This window comes from Alosa pseudoharengus, unplaced genomic scaffold (assembly GCF_046254945.1).
Source record: "Alosa pseudoharengus isolate Yale_2024_CS ecotype anadromous, Long Island Sound unplaced genomic scaffold, YU_APseudo_1.1 YU_APseudo_1.1_scf_20, whole genome shotgun sequence".
Taxonomy (NCBI): domain Eukaryota; kingdom Metazoa; phylum Chordata; class Actinopteri; order Clupeiformes; family Clupeidae; genus Alosa; species Alosa pseudoharengus.
The window spans coordinates 6,769,966-6,790,445 of NW_027468664.1; the positions used below are offsets into that span (position 1 = coordinate 6,769,966).

The 20,480-nt window shown below is 43.3% G+C and overlaps 1 protein-coding gene across 3 annotated transcripts in view; it reads right to left on the reverse strand.

Annotated features, from left to right (window-relative positions):
• The window catches only part of LOC143135979 (E3 ubiquitin-protein ligase Midline-1-like), a 48,183-nt gene that overhangs the window by 5,656 nt on the left and 22,047 nt on the right, over window positions 1–20,480 (reverse strand). For 2 of the 3 annotated variants that reach the window (XM_076296374.1, XM_076296372.1), the window contains exons 2-4: window positions 9,906–10,668; window positions 3,732–3,827; window positions 639–746 (exon numbers count right to left, since the gene is read on the reverse strand). In XM_076296374.1, the coding sequence (XP_076152489.1) occupies window positions 639–746; window positions 3,732–3,827; window positions 9,906–10,607 (906 nt within the window). In that variant the 5' untranslated portion in view covers window positions 10,608–10,668. Of the gene's footprint in view, window positions 1–638; window positions 747–3,731; window positions 3,828–9,905; window positions 10,669–12,641; window positions 12,844–20,480 lie in introns of those variants that run through there. The other variant, XM_076296373.1, reaches the window with a different exon arrangement.

Below are 20,480 nucleotides of genomic sequence, written 5' to 3' on the forward strand. Positions count from 1 at the left end.
TCAGGCAAAATAAGGACAAGATCCAGAGTTTGTCTTAAATTTACCCCACATAATCATACCTTTTAAACCCTACAATAATCCCTTGTCCTCTCCAAGTTATTTCTTCTAAACATTCTGCTCTACTTTTAGCTTTACGCTGTCACATGTGTGGCACAAATTTAAAATGGCTTCCTAGAGCTATGAAAAAGAACTGAACACAGGTATGTCTACAGACAAAGGAAATTGCATCCCCTTTGGGGTTGTGGGGGTGAGCTGTGGTGCAATCAGCAGCATCCCAGACATATTTGGGTCCAAATGCCCACTGTCACTCTCAACTGTTATATACACATAAAGGCAAAAAGCCTCAAAAATATCCTTAAAAATGAAATTGCATGCTTGAACATGGAATAATACTAATATGTTTAATTGACTTTTAGCATTTACATGATACAGTTCTCGATCAAGAAACTGGCCATGTAATAATGAATAACTATTTAATTACATGGCCCTGTTCTTCACAGAGGACTGTATCATATAATCATATCTTACATATCACAACTGAACCTCATATGCTGTTACAAATGTAACCACACATGCTGTGGGTTAATTTCAATAATAATCAATCGATGGGTTCTTATCAGTAATAAATAAGTCATTACCTTGCCCTCTTTGATCTTGGTGCCAATGATTTGCCTTCTCTGATTGATGATTTCAATCAGGAGATCACACTCCTCGAGCAGTTTGCCTTCCTGACGGGATGCATTCACCTGATGACACAGACAGATGCATATTTAACCTGCAACCTGTACATTTCTTGAGGTGGTTTTCACAGAGCAGCTCTGTAATGCGGTGGCCTGTGTTGTGTTTCTTTACACATTTCCTCACCATACCTAATACATCAACTTTGAGAAGGGCAGACTTATATGAAATAAAAGGTCATGAATATAAACCACTGCCAGTGTTCTTATATGGACAGCAAGTGAGTTTTAACTGCATGGCACTATAACAACATAAAACATACAGTGCATTCACACAGTGAACACAACACAAATAAACAGAAATAGTTATTTGTTAGGGTCCCTAGGGCCCACTATTTGAGCTTCATCTTCAAAACACCATCTGTCATTGGATCTTTGTTAATCTCCTTTTTCTTTAGATTTGTTTAAGCAGACAGTTATGACATACTTAAGGATTCCTATGGGATGTATATTATTAGTACCTTTTCATTATTAATCATAATATTTATATTTACAGCATACACATGCTAGTGTAGTACAAACTGGTCCACAGCCATCACATATGAATTCTGTAGAATCAAATCATGATTTGAAGAATCAAATCATAACACTTCCCAAGGCTTATGAGGTCATTTTTGTCTATATGAATCAGTATTTGCTAAAAGTCCAATGAAAGTCTAGTTGTGTCGAATGCAAATAAGCTTCACAAATAAAAGAAAACACCATCGTGGCTTATACTACTGTAGCCACTGTCATAACTAAAAAAATATAGAGATTTATTGCAGCAATAGTACCGGTAGGTTAGGTGACTATGGATATGAGACACACTTTGTACACATAGATGTGCCAACCACAGGCTGAAAAAGGAGGACAGCCATTTTTCCCGCTCTCTGGCTGCTACAGTGGAGTGGTCTGAGGCAGACGGCTAAGTGAATCATTTAACCTGGGGTAATGGGAGGCAGGAACAGGGCCACTTTAAACACAACACAACACTGCAAAGACCACCAAAGAGGCACAATGTTTTTGTTGTAAGGGAATTCAAAGACATGTTATCTACTGGTCTTTCTTTTTTGTTTATCCTTAAGAGGTAAACTGTCTTTGTAAATTCATAACAGCATATATTAAAATCATGCATGTGCCTTCTTTGCTCATATAATCGCATTCCTATATCTCAATGTTGTAACTAGGTGTATTAGGTCAATTTGGTTTGAGACATAGCAACCAAGGCTAGGTCAAGCATTTTAGATACACTATGTTGTGCTTGAGAGTAAAACTTCCAAACCTCCCAGCAACGGTCGCCAGACCCCCACATGAGGCTGAATTAATCATGCACATGCTCATAATGCACTCAGTTGCCTGCACACAATTTGACGGTAGCATGCTCAGAGATCGCACTGCGTGTTTTAAAGGGGCAGAGACATGTAAGATGAGACTCTGAAAAGCCCTTGACCTAAATGCAACATGAAAAGCTCCGCGGCATTTTCATGGTTCTGTTGACTTACCAAATGTATTATTGAAAGACACCCTGTCCGTGCACACAAGCAGTGCATTCTTTTAGGCTCAGAGGAGGCTAAAGTAAGTTTAGAGTGTGGGACAGAGTGGTGCATTCTGCTGGGCTCCGTAATTGCCATAAGATGTGCACACTTACACATGGGTCCCATAACCCCTGCGTGACAAACAGCCACCAAGCAGCGTCTGACCCCAGGGAACAGCCCAGTTCATTGGTGTGCTATTTCAGTGGATTCACTGAACTATGAACTGGATCAAAGTGAAGCAGTGCATCTCCGCTATTACATCGATATTTGAACTAGTTCTAGCCCGAAGCCTTAAAGTGATATTTAATCACTGTGGATGTCCCTTGGAACTCATCATGACATTGTGTCTCCTTTCCCCTTGTTGTTGGTAACACAATTGCAGTGGGCAATTAGCAAGAAAGCCAATCTGAGCAGTTCTCTTTGGATTCAAAGTCATTTCAGGTACTAAGTCTCTGTCTGTGTTCTGATTAACATGCAACTAGTTACTTTGTTGTTAGTGGGAAGACTAGCCCAGATACATGTCTTAGTTTAGCTTCAAATTGGGTTATCAACAACTGGTCAAACAGAATTCTCAGGCTGCTAGCCCAGCTGGCTTTGTCTCTCGTCTGATAACTAAAGATGGTGACAGCTGCCATGCCATGGCACTCTGATTATGCACTGAGGCTTAATGAGTCATGGTCCAGACGCATGGACCCTGCTTGTGCCAGGCATCTCAAGCCCCTCCTTCTCTCTCAATGTTCTATTTTAAAATATGAGGAAAATGCCATAGAGATTTTAAGAACAACTCATATTTTGTTCATATGATATATTTATGATATAATGTGAAATATAAATATATGTCACATTATATATTTCCCATGCACATAATATGGCAAATTTTTTCCAAGGCAAATACAGTAATGCATGCTCCATTGACTATATTATGGATTTAAAATATATATTTGCTTGAGAACCAGTGGTTGAATTAATTATTAATTGATAATATTTGGTCAATTGTATTTTGTTTTATAGTATTTTTGTAAAGATTTGAGTAAATCTGATAAGAAACAGGCTACAGGCTTAATACTAAGCATCATCACAACAACCATTCTATGTAGTCTTCTTCGTGTAGGAGAAATGCACCCAAGCATTCATTATACTTTAGCACTAGAGCTGAGCTCAAGTATCCGCTTGTATTTCAGAGCTCACTACAGTTTAATCTTTCTTGGCGTTATACATCTAAGTACCATCTTCGCGGGAGACATCTGTATGCACAGGCAGTTGTATGGACCCTTTCAAGAGAGTTCCATTATCAGCATCATAGTTGGCCCCACAAGACTTCCTTTTTAACATTCCATATGTTATCTTAATGCAGAGGAAGTAGATTGGGGCCCAAATATAACGTTCAAGCATTGTTTTTGTTTACCTTGTTGAAAGGGTCTATAGGCAGTTGTATACATGCAACCAGAGTGTGCACAGAAGCAACAGATTGGACTCTCACCTCCACGTGTTGGCAGGTCTGAATCAACTTCCCCATCAGGGATTCCAGCTCGTTGTTCCTCTTGATCAAGCTGCCGAGGTTAGACTCCAGGGCTTGCTGAAAAAATATAGAAGAGAGAAACTTACTATGTCTGCAAAGATGAACCACATCAGAGAACCAGTCACAGGTCACAGGCGACTGTCAATTCGGTCAATTCACGAAAAGAAGTCTCGGACAAGCACAGAGCGCACTCCTACACTTAGAAGGTTCCTAGAGAAAAATAAACTAACCGTAGCATCATAGCTAGATAAGACTAAACCAAGCTACAGTACAACTGTCATGGTCTGAATTTCCCTGTTTTTTTTTTTGTCCTGCTGTCCAGCCATTCCCTGTGGTGTTTCCCCCCCAGTCATGGGGCATTGGTGACTGACCTCTGGCCGGTGCCCTCCTCCCTGATGCCTCCTCATGCTGAGCGCTGTGAGTGCGACCTGGGAGAGCGGCGCGCTGCTGCTGCTGCGACTGGGAGAGGCGACTGGGAGCACAGCTCAGAACCAAGCCATGCAGAAACGCACTCAGCCGAGAAATCAGGCATCAAAAGCCCCCAACTGACAGTCAGCCTTGTCTACCTATCAGCGGAGCTCCTTTATGTAAGCACTTCCTCTTCTCTCTCCCCCTGCTGCCCAGAAACAAACAGGCTCCATCTTCTTTATTTTCACTATCATCATATTATTGTCCGGCGGACCATATTAAGCTATGCTGGGATGGTCAGTGAGGATTACAGGCAGCTCCCCTATGGGTATGCAGGATAAACAGACGCAGAGAGGATTGTGACGGAGTTTACCAGTTAATGGATGGCCTTAATTCTCCACTGACACAAAAGGACTTTACATTCCGTACGATCTGACCTCATCTATTCTATTGATTCTAAATTCTAAATATACTCTCTTCAAATTGGGACCAAAAAAAAAAAAGAAAAAAAAGTAGTCTGGTAATGGGCCTGTCTGATCCAAAATTCAGAGGTACAATATATTCAATGCAAGCACTGTCCTTCTGATTCCCATTAAAATGTGTTTGCTTCCTGGTGGCCCTTCTAAAAATCAGGCAGAAGGAGTTTGAGAGGAGGGTCATCTTTCTTCAATTATTTCTGTTTGCAGGGTGAAGAGGAGTGAGGTAATATAATTTGCGTTTGTGTAAACAGCCCTCATCAGAGCCAATATGGCAGTGTACCACTCTGGGGACAGTTCTCAATAAGCCCTTGTTCTTCAGATGTACACAGACACAGATGTGAAGACAGCAGAGCCATGAAGGCAGACAAAGGTAGATAAAAGACAGGCAGAGATGGCAAAGGAAAGATGAACCAAACACATGAACCAGCGGGCAGAGTGAAAATAAAACAAAATGTGCAAGGAAATTGAATAAAAATGTACTGTGATGTGCATTGAAACAGCATTTTGTCATGTCATAGATGTCATGTCATGTCCCTGTATGTCATACAGTAAGCATAGTGTCATATAACAGTAAGCTGCTATCAAAGCACAGTACTGGAGAACACAGGGATGCTTATGATAATGTGATGACTATAAATACAATGAGACTTTTGTAGGGGATTACTGGGAACTCCAAACAATACTCAAGCGCTCAAAATGAAATTGCACCGACACATTAATGCTACTAATTTCAGTGGAATCCTAAGAGCACAGTTCTGTCGGCTCACTGCACCTGACTGGTATACAGAGCAAAGGTGTGTGTGCTCGGAGACTAAACCTCAGGTGCTGACATCAGCTCCACTAGAAATGACAGCAAACCAGACCTGGTAGGACACAAATGGCAGGCTAGCTTCCCTAAAGCATCCTTGACATTTCCAAAAAAAGAGAAGGGGGAGTAATCCAAACCAATTGTCTACTCAGTCAGTCACTGTCACAGTGGCATGCACTCCTAATAGAAACAGCAATTCAGATGTGAGACCACCTGCCTCCCCCAAGAGGAAGATAATCCCTTGGACTGCTGAGAAAAATGACCCGACAAACACATTACAACACTGCTTATGACCGTAAATACTGTACGTCTTCATTTGACTCATTTGTAGTCAGTTGACGAGTCTGTGTTTTTTTTTTATTTCTCGTACCAAGTGACTCCCTGTGCCATGTGGTGCTCTATATTTCAAGTTCAACTCCAAATACAACCCATCTGTCTGTCTTGGGCAGATAAACACCCTGATTATGTTTATTGCTGAGACAAGCAGCTTTGAGCCAAGCCACAGCAAGAGCCAGTCCGTTTAGTCTAAACAGTACAGGGAGGGGGCAGGGACTGATCAGAATAAAGACAAAAGTGAATCTGTACAGCTAAGACAGTGAGATATAAATAGTGATAATCTTCCAGCCATGGTCAGACTTTGAAACTGTTACCAAGATAAGAAATTCTTAATACGACAGCTGTTCAATTAGGAAAGTTATATTGTGGACTTCCGCAACCTTATATAGAGGTGTCTAGTTATCATCTGTGTGTTCCACGTCTGCATATGTACGCATGAGAAGGAGCATGATGGGGGTGGGGTGGAGGAAATGGCTGGCTCCTCCACCTGTGTTGTTGGTTAGAGGCCAGCTTGTGAAGAGAGGGAACTGTGTTCCATTTCTTTTTTTTCCGCTGCTTGCCTTTTACAAGCCCCAGGCTTTTAGTCACTTTCTCTCTAGTGTGTGCGCACATCCACCCACACACATCCACATGCACGCACACACACACGCACACACACACATACTGTACACACACACATGCACACATAGATAGCCACATGTAAAAACACTCCCACTGAGAATGGTCTGTGGCCATGTCCACAAATACACAGCAGTGAGCTGTAATCATGACATATTTTAGAACTATTCATGAATAAATAGGGCAAGAGAAAGAGAGTGGAAAGGCCTGATGTTTTTCTTTTGAACTGTAGATGTCAATGTTGCCATTCAGATCACAGGCTACACTAAGCAGCTTAGCTCTACATTTAGTTTGAAGCACACAGGCAATATGTATGCAAGCCAAAGTACCGTAGTCAATGAAAAACATGACCGGTTCACAGTACAAGACAATGAAGTGTTGATCTTTTTAAAAACTACTTAAATATGACCTACCAATTATTACTGCTGTTGTTAAACCATCCCATTTTATTAATTTGCACATTCTCCTCCATATCCCCAACTAGTCCTACAGAAAAAACGTTTTTCATGAAAACCAGTCACTTTCAACACTATCTGGTGCTATAAGAATGCACATGTCCCACTGCTGTAGTCGTGATGCGATTTTAAAAGACTGCCCTCCGTCCTACAGTGGCCTTGATCAGAGGGTGCCTTAAGCCAGCTCTAATGAAGGCCGTTCTCTGGTCAGTCATTAGCTTTCCTCCCCGATCCCATCGACTTTCAATATTTGCATTTAATATGACTTAACCCTTAGAAATATTGAGGGGGGAGGTAAGGGAGAGTCTAATCAAAGCTCTCTCAACTTCCTGAATTGACAAGCTAAAGTATATTATAAATTTACTGGTTTATTTCATGTGTCTGTGTGTAACTTGTAATGTCTGGTCCAGCGTGACACAGCATGTAACCTAACATCATACTACTGCAGTATATTATTGTCTAGACACATCCTTTTCCGGTCTTATTCTCGGGCAGCAACAATAGCACAACACGATATTCTGACCTTGACTGTGTGTGGCAGTTATGGCTGGGAGCAAGACTGGGCTGGGGGGAGACGGAAATAGTCACAGCTACTGTCATCCCCGAGCCATGCTTTAGTTTCCTGCAGTCTGAGCTCTTCTTGATTCTGCAAGACCACACTATTTAAAACAGCTTCCTTCTCTTGGTCTCTCTCCCTGCTGAATCTAAACAGGAGCTAATAATAAAGCCTCCCTCATCACTGTGGCAGATGAAGTGCATTACAGAGACACAATTCATTGTAGTTGTTTAAGGAGGTTATGGAGAACCATGTACATGCACATGCTCTCAAAGTTCCTAAATTATTATTCCAACTGAGTGTCAAATATATCGGATAAATGTTCTTCACAAAGAAATACCGTGAAATGCATCAATGGCAGCTATTTTCTCTGCCACAGTCTGCTCTAGTGTAATACTGAATTTGATTACTTACTGGGAGCTGCTGCGTAGTGATAAATATTCCATGTAAAAGTTTCCCCTTTTTCAAAGCAGCATTATAATATGCTTGTAACACGCTTGTGCCTGTAACACACTTGCTCAAATGACTAATTAAGATAAAGAAACCCTTGTGCTTTAATTAAAAGAAAAACTGAACTTGTGTTATTAACACCTCAAGCATGAGCCTTTGAATTTAGAACTGGAAAAAAGACTTCTCTACACAATCACACATGATCTTGGTTTGAATTAGAGTTACTTGCACATTTCTTTGTAAGTACTTTTTTGCCAGATTTGTATGGCACCAATTGGAATCTATACTTTTCTGTGAAAACTTGCTCTCTTGTAATTGTACACACATTGACACTGTTGCCACAGCCCACCGTGAAAACCACTGTCCATTTCCCCATATCCACATTCTAACACTTTAGTAACATGTTCATGTAATCCTATTGGATATTTTGGGGTCAGTGAGGTGGGGGTTAACAGGGTCTTAACCCTGCACCCTCTCCCTCAGTAGAACCCATGGCAGCTGGTATTTTCTGAGCTCGCCAGACTCGACAGGTGTCCAGATTTGCTCTGACCCTGTTGTGAAAATTGGGGCACACAACTGGGGACCAAAATGCTAAATATGACGTGCAACATTGGTATGTTCCATATGTCTCTCTCATGAAATGTCTGCTCTAACAGTTAACCTTTTCAAGGGTTTTCCGTGTGAGAATGAGTGCATTAAGAGGGAGAATTAAGAGGCCAGCCAAAATCCAGCCCCGCGTGTCCCACTTCCTGGTCTACAGAAATCATTCCGGCTGGTTTAACCCTGTCAGCTCGCATCACTCCTTGTCACCCTTGCAATGCGGCGGCTTCTTTCCCCGTGTTTAATAACACGACTAAGTACGAGGCGATAATTGCGGCTTCACAAGGCGTGCAGGAGCAGCACAGGAGCACAGCTGCATTAATCCATCTCGGCTGACCGGCTCACAGGGGCAGGGGGGGGCAGGTTTCAGACACCTATGCCCGAGACCCCGCCAGAGCACCGGCGCTCCCTTCCTGTGGACCGACCCTTCCAGGAGCAGGACCGGACGGAGGTGAGAGCGGGGCCATTTCCCAGTGGGCTTCCGCGTCGGCGCGGCCACGCTCAATTAGTCCGGCCCACCGCGGCGAGAGCACAATTAGCACTGCTTAACCTGCACCTCCTCAAAAGCCCGGTCCACTCTCAAGATCGCTAATGAGCCTCGCAGCGCTGGAGCTCTCTGCACATGGCTTGCTCCATGCTGCTCGAGCACCGTGCGCTTGACTTTTAAGAGAGCCATGTAATATTTATGCGAATTCAGCTACGTGTCAGTCAAGGCACCCTGCACGAGAGCTCTCTGGCTCACAAGAGATGGGAGTGAGTTTGTTGTGCAGGATGGTTCCTTGCATGCAGTAAATTCTATCCTGAGTGACTCACATCCTCAGTAAATTAAAACAAAGGAAGTTTATTTATGACGTTACTTATTCTCTCCATTGAATCCAGTCCAGTTGGCCATGGTCCATGCATTGGTAGTGCATAGTGCCTGTATTATTGCTGGACATAGAAAGGTGCACCTGATAATGACAGTACTTCAGCTTTTGAGATCATAGCTCTTAACTCTTCCTGAAAGACACATAGACTTATACTACCCACGCAATGTACAATGTAGGGAAGAGTCAGACCCATAATGTGGTATGTAAACATATTTTCCAGCTGACCTATATTCTCACATCATTGTGACATCACTGTAAACTTATGGAAAGAGAAAGGTGTCCTGATGAGTCATGGGAGCCATGCTGTAATGCCTGCAGTGGCTGTGCTAACTTTGTGTGTCCTCCAATTAAAAAAAGAGAAGACCCTAGCAAATAAGCTCAGTCAAAAACATTAAACTATGTTGTTTTTGGTAAATCTGTCGGCCTTCAGTATACCTGCTGTATGTACCATTAGTACCTGTAATATAACTGCTTTGTTAATGTGTCATCAATGAAAAACTGAGATATGCCAAAGTGCCACTGCTTTTAGATTTGAAAGCTAAATTTTGGTGCCCACCTTGAGCTTCTCGTAGCGATCGCTCAGCGCTGCCACCTGGTGGTCGCGGTGTCGGCCCACCAGCTTGCATAGGGAGCAAATGAGCTGCTCGTCGGTGATACAGTACATGTTCACCTTCTCATCCTCGTGCTCGAGGCACTGCAGGCCACGCAGGTGTGAGTCCGGGAGCGGCTCGATTAGCCGGTGGCCGGTGAAGGGCTTCTTGTTGGGGTGCGTGGCGCGCAGGCACTCGTCGCAGTACGACACCTCGCAGGTGACGCACGTCTTGACCGCGTCCTGTGGCGGGTCCTGCTCGCAGAACTGGCACTGCACGGGCTCGGGGAGCGGCGCGGTGGTCATGGCGGCGAGCGGCAGTGGCGGACGCCCGTCCTCGGCCGGAGAGCTGGGCCCGCTAGGCGGCAGCAGCAGGGCGTGGGACGACGTGGACGAGGAGGCCCGCTGCACGCGGTCGATGATGTTCTGGAGAGTGATGTTGCGTTTGAGTCCGTCCAGGCCTCGCTGCGGGCTCAGAGAGATGACATAGCGGCACGTGGGGCACTGGAAGGCGCCGATGGACTGCACGGGTTCGTTGGAGGCACAGTGGGAAACCAGGATGCGGTGGGCGCAGCCGAAACACAAGCTGTGGGCACAGGGCAAGAGCAGCGGGTCCTCAAAGAGCTCCAGGCAGATTGGGCAGGTCAACTCCGACTCCAGCGCGTCCATCCTGTCAGGCGGAGCCAAGCGGGGATGTCGTCAGCGAAATCCAGGGAAGCCGCAAAGCTATCTGCAGCAGGAGAACAGAAGAGAGGTGGGGGGGGGGGGGGGGCAGAGGAGTGTATTTTGGTTAAAGCTGTGGACTATAGACCCTTTCATGGAATTTTCATTATCAGCATCATAGTTGGCCCCACAAGACTTCCTTTTTTAACATTCCATATGTTATCTTAATGCAGAGGAAGTAGATTGGGGCCCAAATAGAATGTTCAAGCATTGTTTTTGTTTTTATTGTTGAAAGGGTCCATAATTATAAGAAAATAGAGAGACGCAGCGTAGCTGTCAACATTTGCTACGTGGGCTTTGGGACTAAACGGATGGAGATGACAAATGCACAGAGTGAATGAACATTGCTGTGCCAAAATGGGGTTACAAAATGGAATGTACTTTCACTCACTAGATTGACCACTTCGAGATGAATCCAACAATGCACTTACAGTTGAATAAAAACAAAACAATAAGGTGCACTTAGCATCGTTAGAGAAATGAATGTTTACACAAGAGTTTTCTCTGCCCTCTACTTTGTCAAACCACTTTAAAAGCTGTGTTTTCCTGTTGAAACATTTTTGTACTTCCTCTTTAATAATAACTTCAGTGCTGTACTTCCTCTTTAATAATAACTTCAACACTGTGTTAAACCATGATGGCACTTCTGTTACTTTTAGCTTAGGACTTTTAAGAATGGCCACCTTAACTCAATAACACTCCTGACTTGGAGTATATCTTACAAATAGTCACATCACTGTTTGGATAATTAGCATTTTAGCTTGTCTCTCGTTATCATTATAACCGGGTAATAACCTGTTAATTACACACGTTGTAATGACCTCCTTTTACATTTTAGCAGAAAAACACAACATTACAATAACTTGTGATGACCGATGACAAAAAAAACGCATCATCCCTCTCTATCTAAGCAATGATTTAGATTTGAGGATCCGTGGCTGCTTTCCCATCCCCCTTGACACAATATGGCATTTCTAACGTAACGGTATGAGTCAGGGAGGCTGAGTAGTCATCCCTGTGGCAAAGGCTGCCGCCCGAGCCTTTGTGATGTTTGACCACCGTGGGGACACATTCCCTCACTGACCCACTTCCCAAACACTTGGACTCACTGCCCTTAAAACCGGATTCCCATCTATGAGTCAGCCCGGCAATACCAACATGACTTTAGGGAGAACACAATTGAGCTGAGAAGCACAAATATGTTTTCCAAAGTAGAACAATAATGACAACATAAAGCGGCTTAAGTGCAGCTGCTAAAGCCAAATGTTGTTCAGGATGTTCCAAAAAGGAACCCAGCAACAGTTGGTGGAAATCCAGCCATGGTAGACAAAACGAAATAATAAATGAATTTCCAGTTATTAAATGATTAGCTTCTAATGACATTGCATGCAAATATGATAATGCAATATTGCTGATATTTATTCTATGCCTCTTAAGCAACGGCTACGTTTTCACAAATGCAATTCTAATTTCTAAGCCACTTATATGCCAGCACCAGAAAACCCAAAAGCTGTGCAGGCTACAATCTGTTTCGGGAAAAGCATATGATTGAAACATATGTCCAGCCCAAACTCCAATCTCAGATTTTTGTATGAGTGAAGACATGCAAACACATTATTATCACTTCAGTATGGTTGCACACTGTAGCAAATGATAACCACAAGCAAAAGGTCCTCTCAAAATTCTCTCTTTCTCACTCACTCACTCACACAGACAGAGACACACATGTTCTACTAAAGCACATTGTGATCTAATGCAGTCCAATGCATAGTGAGCATGAATGAATTTACTAAAGCTGCACCCAAACCAACATAATTCACCCCCCCCCCACACACACACACAAACACACACACACTCTCACTCTCTATCTCTCTCTCTCTCTCTCTCTCTCTATCTCTCTCTCTCTCTCTTACTCACTCATAAAGACACCGTCACACACGCATAGTCTCACTCACGCAGTAAACACACATCACGACCCACCGATGGATTTCGCCCCGGTGCCCTTTGTGGAGCCATGTCTGTGGCAGACGACACAGGCTAACGAGCCAAATCCCCTCAGTGCCCGACTGCCCGGTGATCCCGAGCTAGTCGAGGCTCAAGCAGGTCTAAGAGGACTTAAGAAGCGGCATGACTGTCCGCGCCGCCGCCAAGTGCCCTGTGATTATCCCGTGAGCCCGAGCGGCCGTCTGATAAACTCAGTGCTCCGGCTGGAGTTCTTTCTTTCTCTTTTCTTTTTTTTACGGCATAACAGGAAAGCTCTCGTTCTCGACAATTCCAGGAAAGTCAGCTTCCTCTACTCGACACAGTGGCTGTGCCTGCATGCTCTGGCAGGAGGTGATGTGTGTGTGTGTGTGTGTGTGTGTGTGTGTGGGGGGGGGGGGGTGCCTGTCTGTGTGTGTGCTATACACCCTGGTCACAGTCACTGGACATGTCACACTCGCCCTGTCAGACACAACACATTGAGGGAGGTGAGGAAGAGGGGGTGGCGGCCATTGAGTGTGAATGACTGACTACATTTCTGTATTTGTTCTCTCAGGCAGACATACACACACACGTACATCTGCTACAATCAAGTTTTACGTAGTACAGGGGTGTGTATGGTGACACCTGTACATGCAACCCCTCTTTCCCCCTCTGGAAGGAGCAGAATTATAGAGGTGCTGCTAATCAGTCTGAAAGAGTCTTATGAGGGGAGAAGAAACTGTGCCATAACTTTGCTTAACTTTTACAGTACTTTGCTCACTTTGCTTAAATTCTTTATATTACTGCAAGTGACTGATAATTGAAGGTATATAAACATACAAACATGGAGATCTTCTTTCTGAACTGATCTGCATGTGAATGGATTCCTCTATTCTGGTGTGTATTTTTATTTAGGATTATATATTTACCAGTGGCAAATGTAGTTCCTACAGGCATGATCCTCTCTCCATGTCCTGTCTGTCTCAGAATGCACAAAGCAGCTCTCTGTCAAGTTACAGTAGAATGTCTACAGGCACTATCCCAAGCAGTAAGCCACAGCCAATCTAAATATCCATATACGTATGCAAAATTCTCAATGCATGCAAAAACATTACTGTTTATGAGTTGAAGGGCTTCATTAATGTAGGAGAGGACCATTGCATGACCCCATGTAATGAAACTTGACATCTGGGCAGCAGCCTCAGTAAAATATTTAACACATGTTCAGACCTAGTTTGCAGCAGTAAAATATTAAAGAAGGGCTTCACAAACTGTTGGTGGAACATCAATATCTTCGGTACAGGGTTTGCAAATATTTAATTCGGTACAGGGTTTGCAAATATTTTGCATATATTTCAAGATCACCCTGAAATCATCATAAGGGGTAGGATGATTTCAGGATGATCTTGAATTAAATATTTGAAAACCCTGTACCGAAGATAGAAATGAACGAACAGTCAGGAGTTTGACAGTAAATTCACCTACCCCTCAAATATTCACCTCATTTGTCTCGTATGCAGATGACCTCTGTCAGAAGTCATAGACAAGTTTGGGAGATATTGAGCAAAACTTAATTTAGCTTGTAATGGAACTTTTAGTCTTGTAGCCTAGAAGTGTGAAGTGATACAAGTAACCAGGAAACATTCCGGAAACTTCTGGTGCATGGTTTATTTAGGGGTGCTAATAGAAATGCAGAATGCTTCCTACACATTGCTATGATATTCTGCAGAAGTTTGGAAAGCCATACTGTTAAATTGTAACCCAACTAGCTCAAGCTGGCATAGTTTTTCAGAGAAATGGTACACTCTTCAAACCTAGAAGTTAATATATAATTAAATACCAACACCTGCAAAGTCATTCTGATCGTCACAAGGTTGGTTGGTTGCCTGTTTGTGTGCATGTGTTTGCACTTGGATAGGCATAGGTCAGCACCTTAGCTATCACTCATGAAGGAAACACTGGCATCCAGATTAATCAGGGCATTGATGTGGCCTGAAGGAGGACGTGGGTTTCTTTGATCCAGTGTGGTCAGTAGAAGCCTCCTGTCAGCTTTCTCTCATGGTCAGAGTTACAGGCGCGCAACCCAGACTGACCTTTCCTCATCCTCATCTCAAATCTTTCAAAGGCTTTTTAGCAATGCCTACAATTAACCTCAAAGTCAGAAAAGGTGTGAGACATACTCATGATGAATGATTTAACCTTAACCTGCATGGGATGTATCTAATTAATATCTCCCAGATGTTTACAGAGAAAAATGGATGGATCATTGACCCTGCAGATGAAGGATGGCAGAAACAAGACCCTTGAGAAAAGGTGAAAGGAGCTCTAGCAACATGAAGGTCTGGTGTATCTTTGATCTGTTTGAAATGAGAAGTGACAGAGAACCAGGGCAAGGCAACCTTTCCAAAGGGCTCACTAAGGCTCACAGCCTGAACTGAGTCTGAACTCACCCGAGAGACCAGTGGAATCACACGCCCATGTACACACACACACACACACACACACATCTGTCCTGAGGGGTGGGCACTGGGATGCTGAATAGGAGACCTTGACTCCATGGCAACTGATTGGTCTATGAGGGCAGGGCAATGACCAGAGCGGGAGGGAGCTCCTCAGGGTCCAATGAGTAAACACTGAATTCCCTGTTCAAATGCTGTCTTCTAGTGGAAACTGATACTATTCATTTATTATGAATATAGTATTTATATTAAGAAGAGTGGGGTGGTGGCAGGATATATATATATTTTTATAATTAGCAGAGTAATATTAATATAACTTAAAACTGTATTCATGAATACAGTTATAGTAGATGATAAGATTTCTCAGTTAAAAATGTAACTTGTATTGGCATAATGAAGATATTTAGTATATTTCAAGATATTTTAGGATATATAATTTACTCGTTGACTTGAGTTTGAAATTGACATTAAATTACCTGATGTTTCACACATGCTACACACTCCTTGGACAGCACACTGCAACTTGCCGTGGAGACTAAAGATGCAGGAAGACACACACACACACAAACACAGACAGAACTTGTGTATAATTTAACAGTGACTGGAGAGTTACTGCATTCTCACTGTGATTGTTGCTGTGATCCATTTAATTATTAAAATGTCCTTTTCCTCTTTTCTTCACTTTTTTTAAATCTAAAATTGTCTCCTGTTGTAGAGACTGAGATGGAGGACAGAGCAGTCGGTGATGTTGTCTCAGGACATTGTTGTCTCATTGTCTCAGGACACCATCGTATGAGACATTCCCACAATCCTTTGAGGTGATGTTGTCTCAGGACACCATCGTATGAGACATTCCCACAATCCTTTGGTCAGAGATTGTGCAGCATGGTCTGCAAAGATTCAACATCTCAAGTATGTGTCTGGATATTGTCACAGTAAGTTAACAAGCCTGAGCCTGTCATCTTCATCACAAGGAAATAGTTGGTTTGGCTGGCATGATACTTTAAAAAGTGTTTTTAATCAAGTCTTTGAAGGACAGAAGGACATTTCGATTCATGCTGAGACTCTGTGACACTACTGTGACACTACTAACTCTCTGGTACTACCGGACATATACGCCACACATACCAACACAATCCCAGTTGACTAGCCAGACATGTCAGAAGCTCACTTTTATTTTTGTTCTGTAACAGATCATCATCACAGTCTGTCGCTGTGCCACTGAATCGCCAAGCAAAAGATATCCATGGCCCAGCAAAACAGAAATGGCGCCTTATATAACAGCATGCCTGTCATTCCAGGAGAGGGGGAATTCAGAAAAGAGAGAGAGAGAGAAGAAAGAAAAAAACAAAACCAGTAGAGAGCCGCTTTTACAAAATGGAGGGAAATTGCCCATCCTGCCATTTGACATGAGTGAGTGTGGCGTCCTGCGGAGTGCGGAGCTCGAAGTGGGTCAAAGGCATTGACCTATCTAACGCAATCAGCATGCATGTACAGCCGCTCGCTCCACAGCTCCGCAGATAGCCAGCCCACGCCGGTGAAAAATAGAGAGAGAGAGAGAGAGAGAATGAAATGGAAAAGGACAATGCATGGGAGATGCGGGCAGACGAAAGTTAGCTGTTTACGCATCATGGCTCTATAGGCATGATTCAATTATATCGTCGGAGCACATTCAATGTTTTTTTCTGCCAGATTCAGTTCGGTAAGATTTAACGGATGGAAAATGTTTAGTTGGAAAAGTCAGAAGCAGCCGTTTAAAATGACAGGAGGTATACAGCAGGAAGAGTAGTAGGTTGTTGTGCATTGTGGCCAGATTATAACCCACTATGGAAATATTCCTATCGCCAAAATGTTAATGGCTTTACAATAACTGAATCTTTTATGGCAATAACTGAATCTTTTATGGTGTTTTTTTTTACAGGGGGTGCATTTTAAGTCAAGTCATTTTCCATATTTTAGGACAATATTTTCTGTAGAGGTAGAGGTATGTCGCCTCCCAAAAAAAGTGCACAAGAACATGTGCAGGAAAGAGTACTTATGTCTCATCATTATACATAACATCAGGAAGATAGTCAGGGAAAGACAGAGAGAGGGTGATGTCTCGAGGGACGGTTTGGATATGTTCCTCGTGTCAAAGGAGCTCTGTGTTACAGCACCTTCACCCCTCACCTGCTCTCTTGTCCTGGGGCATCAGAGGTGAAGGAGGCGCTTGTAGTCATGGTGACACTTCCCATGTTTGACAGCTAACTGTATTATTGAGCCCCTCCAGATCGCTGCCCCTGATAATCTGTATGGATTAGGGCTAGTGGCAGTTTGCTGTTTTCTAATCTCACCCCTACGTGTCAACTCATGACCATGGTCACGACCTTGTGGAGTCGGTCCAATCCAGTCAGTCCTGGATATAATGACTCCTTTTGTCCTACTTGTTATTGTTCTCATAACAGGTTTGTGGGTATGATGTTGAATGTGTCTTTGTTATGCTGATCCAGGCGGCCAGGCAAAACAATGCACAGATTAACATGATCCTTTTAGCTGATTGAAACGAGGGAAGCCTTGAGTAATTCTAATCCTCTAAAATAGAATAACTATTATTGTTAGTGTGGTTGTTAGTGTAGCTAAAAAGTTAGCGTAGCTCCTGTATATTTCATGTGGGCATATTGCTGAATAAACTGATGTGATTTTTTGCATCTCCTCTTGCCATTGTGTGTTGATGGGTGGGGGCGTGCAAATTCTCACATTCCCCAGCATAGCTGTAATGATCGCTCGAGGATGTCATTTCCTCCTCATTAGAGACTAGTATTTGGCCGCGCCACCCACCTCTCTCCATTCTCCGTCCACCGTTCCTTGGCAAGCCGTCGGTAATCCCGCCTGTCCACCGGGCCCATGACCAATCAGACGCGCCTTTTAAGTGTGACTCAGAGGCACGGAGGGGGCCGTCACGGCAAACGGGATTGGGCAATGATGAGAGGCCAAGGCGAGCGGGGGATGATTAGACGAGCCCTAATCTGGCAGATCAACCCCCCCCCCCCTCCCCCCCCCACACACACACACACACACACATGCCCCCCCCAAATAAAGTCTGCAGCATTTCCCTCCCCAGCACTGACCTCAATATGGACAAATATGAAGTTTAAGACCAGAATAATGCTGGAGGAATGCTTACTGTCAACTCCACTTACATGGGATCCGATCGCCATGGCCTATTTTGAAACTGATGCTGGGCCCTACAGTTTCTCCTTAGCACAGCTCCTGGAGCGTCTGAAGTCAAAGACACTTACACAGACGCATGCATGCACATTCTTTTACACACACACACACACACACACACACACACAGACACAGATAATAACAAATGCAACAAGAGCATACAAAACAGAGAGAGGAAAGGAAGAAAAATTAACTCTATTCTTAAAACTTGTGGCACAGCAAAAACAGCTTTATGGATTTCTTCCATGAATGATGAGAATGATGGGGCTTGTGCGGCCCCATTAGCCTACTCTGCAGCAGAGCTGGGGCCATCTTTCATGTCCTCTGTAACCTGAAACAGATGGACGCTCTGGTCCCCGTCCCGTAACTCAGGGACGAGTCCAACACCGAAACCCAGTAGCACGCAGAGAGAGCTGTCTGTCCGACACACACAAACTCTAAATAGCTCCGACAAGTGTCACACATCATACCAGCGAACCATCCCATACAGTTCTGCGGTGCGATGCACTGACACCCGAGCAGTTCTAATCAACTCTGACACCTGTAGCCATAGCTTAAATCATCTCATGGCAGCAGCGTAAACCACACGTCAGATCACTTTAGCAGTTTGGACTCGGACGGGAATGGCTCAAGTCCAAAGTAAAAGTGACGTCTTCCTGAAAAGCTTCCTCCCGTGTTTCAAACTTTGCCACATCGAACAGCTTGATCAAGATAACCAACCAAAGAGAACTGATTTGGAAATGGCCTCTGGTCTGTCTTAACTTTCTGACATGCGTGTGTGAGTTGGCATTATCTAGCACAGTGTGTAAATATACACTTCTGTTATTTAGGTTAGCTTGTTGTGATGTCTGTTGCTGGGTGGAATAGCGCAGAATGTTGTTAGAATTGAGTCATGTATTATCAGATGACATAGTTGTTTGGCAGGTGTCATGGTACACTTTATGACAGAGTTATTTTAGATAGTTGAAAGAGTGTCATGTTTGCAGTCACACATACTCAGTTGTACAGTTGTAAAACACACTCTGTGTGTTGGTGGCCACTATGTGCAATTTGTTTTGGCAAAACAAAAACTTTTGGTTAAAGGTGATTCTCTAAAAATCGGTTTGCATTGATAATGCACATCATTACATCACATTACATTACATTTGGCTGACGCATTTTTAGCCAAAGCGACTAACAACATGGTAAACAGTTTAAGTTTTAAAGCAATTCGCAACAATTTTAGGACATTTTAAAAAACATCAACAGCCTACAATTGGTTAATCTTGCGCCTAACGAGACACCCACTGCAGTAACTTCACAGCATTTTCTTTTTATGTCACTTTTATCATTAAGATGGAGAGGACACGTGAGAGTTCAGAGGGTTTCCCTGAAGTTAAATGTGAAATAAATGTGTCTGCCCTCTATGTAAGTTACTCAGCAATGAAATGTGAACGTGACCTTGGAAAAAAATTGCTCTCAATCCATTGGAGCTCATTTGGCTCTGGCATGGCTGATGTTGATTGTAGTTTGGCTACATTATTCAGACCAAGCCCTCTAAGCCATATTTTGATCTCGTTTACACAAATGATGTAATTATACTGCAGTGAGGTCTACTCAAAAGGGACTGCTTTTTTGAGGGAACCATATTTGGTTAAAACAGAATTTTCACTATAATAAGAAAGACTATAAAAAAATAATCCAGTTTGAAAAGGGTTAGAGACATTTCTTAAAACCCTTTGAATAGAGAACTGGATATCCGTAGCAGTATTCTGAATTTAATCCCGAATGAAGCGCTACCTTTTATGCCAAACAAATGACAGCACCTGTGATCACAACACAGCGGGGACACCTGAACTTTCAGAATGTCTGTGTGTGTGTGTGTATGTATGTGTGTTTTCACTCTTTCTTTCTCTGTCTTTTGTGTGTGTGTGTCTTTCTTTCTCTCTCTCTCTGTCTCTCTCTCTCTCTCTCCCTCTCTCTCTGTGTGTGTTTACAGGGGAAATTTGCTTTAATGGACAAGTCTTCCCACAGGCCCAGAGGCTCACTCACCCATTCTCACTTTCACATAACTTTAAGCATTGTGAATTTGACTCACATACACAACTAGTCTTCCCTCTGTGTTGATTCAAAACATAGTATGCTTTAAATAATGCAACATATTTGCTTTTCTCTCTCTCCCACACACCCACACACACAGATGTAAAGACAA